Source organism: Cibotium barometz, chromosome 7 (genome assembly GCF_041138505.1).
Source record: "Cibotium barometz isolate CiBa-2024 chromosome 7, ASM4113850v1, whole genome shotgun sequence".
NCBI lineage: Eukaryota > Viridiplantae > Streptophyta > Polypodiopsida > Cyatheales > Cibotiaceae > Cibotium > Cibotium barometz.
Window position 1 is genome coordinate 42091408 of NC_141052.1, and position 6004 is coordinate 42097411.

General features: G+C 42.6%; 1 protein-coding gene across 2 annotated transcripts; it reads left to right on the forward strand.

Moving 5' to 3' along the window:
- Positions 1-421: 421 nt before the first annotated feature.
- LOC147637031 (uncharacterized) lies at positions 422-5505 on the forward strand. Of its 2 annotated transcripts, none has more exons than XM_086800646.1 (11): positions 422-880; positions 991-1422; positions 2450-2568; positions 2667-2857; positions 3281-3540; positions 3664-3770; positions 3855-4044; positions 4147-4442; positions 4533-4646; positions 4763-4978; positions 5104-5505. In XM_086800646.1, exons 2-11 carry the CDS (start codon positions 1221-1223, stop codon positions 5266-5268), a joined length of 1860 nt encoding a protein of 619 aa, XP_086656772.1. In that variant the 5' UTR covers positions 422-880; positions 991-1220; the 3' UTR covers positions 5269-5505. The 2 variants fall into 2 exon arrangements, with proteins under 2 accessions (XP_086656772.1, XP_086656773.1); XM_086800647.1 differs by having other exon boundaries at positions 484-880; positions 2754-2857.
- Positions 5506-6004: the final 499 nt, after the last annotated feature.

Genomic DNA, 6004 nt, shown 5'->3' on the forward strand with positions numbered 1-6004 from the left:
TCTAGTGTGTAAAGAAGTTTTAGCGGTATGGGTAGCACTCAAATGTGTAAAGAGCCTTAGGTAAGGTTCATGTGCCTCAAGATGGAAGTAATGTTGTATTGCAGATTAGGTGGGGGAGAAGCTAATATAAAAAAACGCTCTTCGATCTTACAAGGCATAACGTGGGGTAAAACTCATTGTGAATAATATTTGAACCCTTGCCATTGTTTGCTGATGTACAAGTGGCCACTTCTCTATATATATATTATATAAAGGAAGAGGTTCACGAAGCTGCCATGTGGAAAAATTTTGGAGGTTTGAGAGGCAATTCGGAGGTTCGAGGAGAGGTATGAAGTTGAGAATTATATATGTGCGAAACACGAGTCAGCCCACTAGTTTGTTTAAAAAGTGGTATAAGGCTTAAGCCATATGTATGTTTTTTGTCCGAAAGCATGTGAGCTTGGTCGGTTGTGGGTATAATGCGGGGTGAATGACCGCACTTCCAAGGCCACGTGAATGTTTTTGGCTGAAAGCATGTGAACCCCGGCTTAGGGATCCTTTTTGCCTGATTAGCTAGTGGAGTGGATGAGCCTATATATTTTTTAGTTGGGGACTATCAAACAAAGTTATCGTGAGTAAAAGTCGAATTTAGTGTAGCATTTATGGTAAGCACGCTGTTTTAGAGCAGGATTAGCGCATTCTGTCGGAGCTGCGTTTCTGTGCGGGTCCTTCGCGCGGAGGAAAATGAAGAGTGGGGATGCTTCTTGGGAAGGCCTTTTAGCGGCATTTTTGTGAATGGGGACAGGCTGGGCTCCATATAAGAAGGCTGGATATGGCGGCCATATTTCAGCGTTTATCAGAGCGAGACGCGGTTGCGTTTTCTCAGACAGATTCTGCAAGGGTAGGCTAAGACATTTCTCTGTGCGTGCGTGCGTGCGTGTGAGTGAGAGAGAGAGAGAGAGAGAGAGAGAGAGAGAGAGAGGCTTGAACCGGCAATTTTGTGGAACGCAGAGTTTGTTCGCGGGTACTGCTTCTTCAACGAGCGAGCAGAAAGGCTTCTCAGAAAACCTAGAAGCTGAAAATCGCAGAAGGAAGTCCTTGGAGAGCTTGAAGAAGAACAGCGAAGGAAGACCTTGGAGGGGGGCCTTTGCGAGTTAAGGTCTCAGTAGCTAGCAAACTGCAAAGGAAATACTTGCAAAGCGGCTGTTGAGTTGGTGTTTATCAGAAAAGCTTGAAGAAAGATGGCTATGGCTGTTGTGCCCTCTGTTGCTGCTGCGGCAGCTTCCCTTTATGTTGGCGACTTGAAACCAGATGTTACGGAGGCCCAGCTCTATGATCTTTTTTCACAGGTTGGCTCCGTTGCGTCCATTCGGGTCTGCCGTGATTCTATCAACCGTCGATCCCTTGGATATGCTTATGTAAATTTCACCACTTCTGAGGATGGTATGTATCTACTCTTCTTCAATTATCAGACAACATCTTGCTTTTTTTGGCTTCTTCCGTGTGAATACTGTGTCTTTCCTGGATATTGGGCCTTTTGCAAGGGTCTGTCTGTCCTTTGACCCCATTTTTAAATCCATTTTACGTCTTCCATGTGAGCATTCTGCCGTTTCCTGGCTATGTTGTTTTTGTTGGTAAGGGACCTTTATGCCCAGTGCATGTCCTGAATACAGAGTTGGCTAGGTTCTTCCTTTGCTGAGGTCACGGTCACTGTCATCTGCTGTCTGGTGTTTCTGGCAAAGGTCCTTCCTTTCAGCCAAAGCCTATGCACACTATCGTAAGCAGGCCATGGAATTTGTGGCGATGGTCCTCCCTTTTAGCTTGAGCTTGGGCCCACTGTTAGTCCCTGGCTATGAATTTTCTGGTGAGGGCCTTTTCTTTCAGGTGCCTTTTAGTTACCTCATGGCTATGGAAATCACTGCCTTTTGAGTATGACTGAATGTCATCTTCATTTCTGTCTATGGGGTCTGCTGCCTCCTTACAGCCTGAGCTAACGTTCTCTGTGATTCCTGGCCATGAGGTTTCTGGAAAGGGTCCGCCTTATCGGCCTGAGCATATGTTCTTGTCAACGGTGCACTTTCCAGTGAGGGTTCACTTGTTTGGCCATACTTTTTGTTCACTATCATGTCTTGGCCAAGTTTTCTTTCTTTCTTTTGAGTTCTCCCTTTCTTCTTTATGCAATTGCTTATTCTCATTTCCCTTGGATAGTCTCTCTTTCAGTCTGAGCTTTGCTTGTCATGCACATTCATAGAATCTTTGGAGCCCTTGTTGATAGAGAAGGGGGGATGTAATAACTTGCCTGATGACAAAGAATTGTGAACTTTCTGTTTTTAATAGCAGGAATGCACTGTTGGTGGCTGGTGTTCCTTTTGTAATCTGTCATGGCCTGTCTGTTGTCTAACTGTGTTACGAAAACTGCAATGTTGATCTAAATCTCAATCATGAACTGTGCATGATTGTGTTTTTTCAGCTCTTCGATCGTTGGAGTCTCTGAACTATACACAAATGAATGGGAAGCCTATTCGAATTATGTGGTCACATCGTGATCCGAGTGCTCGTAACAGTGGTGTAGGGAACCTTTTCATCAAGGTTGGGATAAGCAGCATTTAGGAAATTTTCGCATTTGTTATGTTGCCCTTTTTCATGTTCATAGAGGTAGCTTCTAATGTGATGACCTGTGTGTGCAGAACCTTCACGAATCTATAGATAACAAAGAATTACATGATATATTCAGTCCTTACGGCAGGATTCTTTCATGCAAAGTTGCATTGCAGGATGGTAAAAGTCGTGGATATGGTTTTGTGAATTTTGAGACTGAAGAGGCAGCGATTCTCGCTATCGAGAAAGTACATGAGACAACAATCAAAGACAAAAAAGTGTATGCATATGGCCCTTCTCTTGTTGAACCCATAGTTTGGTTTGGGTTTACTTGCTGTTAGAACTGCATGTTTCCTTATTCTTGGTCTTTTGAAAGCTGCTCATAGATAAGACTGAATTACAGGACAGAAAGGCTTCAGGCTGGCAACATGGCCTATCCAAATGGAATCCATACTTTTATCTCGCATATTTAATGGGCATCTAGAAATGTGTAAGCTTGTTGTATCAAAAAAAAAAAAAATCTTGATGTAAAGGCAATTCTCATAAGAGTTCAACTATCCTCATAACTTAAGAGTCCAAATGACCTTTGACACATTAGATGCATGTCAAGGTCCATGTTTTTTTCTTAGCAATCACATCACTTGGGGTCTGGATCTGTTTTTAGACTCGGGATCAGCAATAGTAATGGTGGCTTTGTTTGCAGGTTTGTTGGGAAGTTTGTGAAACGAAGTGAGAGAATATTGCCGGGTGCTGAGCTCAAATTCACAAATCTCTATGTGAAAAACCTAGACCATGACATCACTGAGAGAATACTTGAAGATAAGTTTTCTGAATTTGGAAATATTACGAATCTTATCGTCATGAAGGATGAAAGCGAAAATCCAAGGGGCTTTGGATTTATAAATTTTGAAAGTCCAGATGATGCAAAGAAAGCAGTTGAAGCTATGAATGGAGCCCAGTTGGGTAAGTAGTAAGTACTAAGGTTAGGCTCTATTTGTCAAGTGTTTTTGTAGGTCAAGGCTACTGTTTTTTAGATGATTGAAGGGCTGATATTTTATTTATGTATCTTTGATGGTTACTTTGTAGGTTCAAAATTCCTCTTTGTAGGCCGAGCTCAAAAGAAAGCAGAACGCGAACAGTTATTACGGAGGGAGTATGAAGAGAAGCGACTTGAATGGATACAAAAATTTCAGGTCTAGATTAATATGCTTGGCAGCTGCAGGGATCCTCATAGAACATTGCTCAGATTAATTATGTTGTTCATTGTTTTTTTGCAGGGATCAAATGTTTATGTAAAAAACCTTAATGACACTGTTGATGATGAGAATCTTCGGGATCATTTTTCATCTTATGGAACAATTGTATCTGCAAAGGTTATGAGGAACGAGAGAGGGATCAGCAAGGGTTTTGGCTTTGTGTGCTTTTCATCACCTGAAGTGGCTGCAAAAGCGGTGGAGGAGTCATATGGTAAGCAGCGGAACTCATCACCTTCCTGGTAGAGTGTCACAGTCAAGTTGATTGTTGTCAGTGTTGACATATAGCTGTTAGCTAAAAACGAAATGTGTCCAGGATGCATGATGTATGGCAAACCAATTTATGTTGCCATAGCACAGCGCAAGGAAACTCGTCGCGCACAGCTAGAACAGCATTATGCCCAACAAATGGTGGGGCTGGCTGGGCCGCCTGGGGCTATGGTCCCAGCTCCTTTACCACCCATGTATTTTGCAGCTCCTCCTGGGTTAATCCCTCCTATTCCTCAAAGACAAGGCATTATGTATCCAGTTGGTATGAGGCCTGGATGGAGGCAAGCAGCTGTGCCACCTTCCGCAAGACCAGGTTTTCCACCGATGCCTGCTCTATCAATGGTATGTTCTTTTCATGGCTGCCTCTTTGTTCGTGCCACCAATGATAATTTTTGACGTTCGCTCAAACTATCATGTCTTTATTTTTGGTAGGGTCCTGGTGCACCACGCCATCAAAGGCAACTAAGGAATCGGGCCAATGGGCCTCCACAAGTTGGCCCTGTACCTATGGTGCTGTCATTACAGCAACAGCAATCACAAGCACAAGTAATCTACAAGGATGTTTCTAGAAACGTAGTGAAAAGGGCTAATCCTTTTTAGACTGGATCAATCTTTTGGGCACCCTTCGGGTATACTGACTTGTTTTTCTTGTTGTGCATCAGCGTGCGCGGCAGCCTTCAAGGTATGCAGGCTGGGGACGAGAACATGCAATGAATATGACGCAGCAGCAGACAGCCCCAAGTGGTTCGGTTGGTCCTGTATCGACAAGTGGGCAATCTGACCTGACTGAATGGAGTAGTGTACTTGCAAATGCCTCTCCTCAGCAGCAAAAGCAAATGCTGGGAGAGCGCTTATATCCACTTGTTCAAAAGCGGAAGGTGAAACTTTTTGTGTCTATATTAGGATCTAACTGTACTGTTGGTTTCAAGCATAAACTATTTGGCAGCATGGGTGATTAGATGGTTAAGGTGAACTTCTTCTTCTGGTGTGGATCCTCTTGCAGTTAAACCTCGCAGGAAAAATCACAGGGATGTTGTTGGAGATGGACAATAATGAGCTGCTTCTTTTACTGGAATCTGAAGACGCTTTGGCTTCCAAAGTTGACGAAGCAGAGCTTGTACTCCAACAACATTTTAGAGCATCTCAAGATGCTCTTCCTGGCCAATGAGAAGCGTTATGCTAAAGATGCTTTTTTGTTGTTTTGGTAGTTTTTGGCCTTATTTTTATGTGAGGAGTGAGTAAGCCTAGAGTAGCCTCAATTTGCGGGATATAATAGGCGTTTTTTTGGATACAGCACTATTTGAAGGAGGGTACTTCTCATTCATTCTAAAGGACATGTGACTGTTTTTTGTGCAAGACCTTGGACCATAATATGCATAGATCTTGATCCAATGTATGATTTGATGTTTTTTATTTTTATTTTTTGGTAACACATTGGAACATAATGCATAGATCTTTTACCCAAGGGATGCTTTATATTTGTATGTAGTCCTTACCATCTGAAGGATGGTTAATCTTGACACTTTGTCTGATAATTGTTTGGAGTTCCTCTCTTATGGATTTATCACAATGCTTTCATGTTGATGGCTCTTTTCTCCTTGATAAAAGAAAAGGTAAAACAGGGCTGATTATATTACCACAAAATCTCATACAAACATTATCAAAGTGCCAAAAGATAAAACAAAAGAGGGAGATAAGAGATCCATGACATAAACCACTGTGGAGGAATGTACTTCCGCCATGGGGTACCGCCCTGCAAGTGGAAGAAAATCTGGTGATCAACTTCCGGCTCTTTTCTCCTACAACCCATCATTGTCCGAAAGACCCTCGCACAGGTGAAATTGTTTCTTCATATCTTAATTATATCATATAATCAAGTGAAACCACTCAAAACTGTCCGTGCT

Excerpts from the sequence above, each read along its gene's own strand:
- LOC147637031 (XM_086800646.1), top strand. The coding sequence starts at position 1,221 with ATGGCTATGGCTGTTGTGCCCTCTGTTGCTGCTGCGGCAGCTTCCCTT. Across the intron at positions 2,858-3,280 it reads ACAATCAAAGACAAAAAAGT|GTTTGTTGGGAAGTTTGTGA; the intron begins GTATGCATATGG and ends CTTTGTTTGCAG. Across the intron at positions 3,541-3,663 it reads TATGAATGGAGCCCAGTTGG|GTTCAAAATTCCTCTTTGTA; the intron begins GTAAGTAGTAAG and ends GTTACTTTGTAG.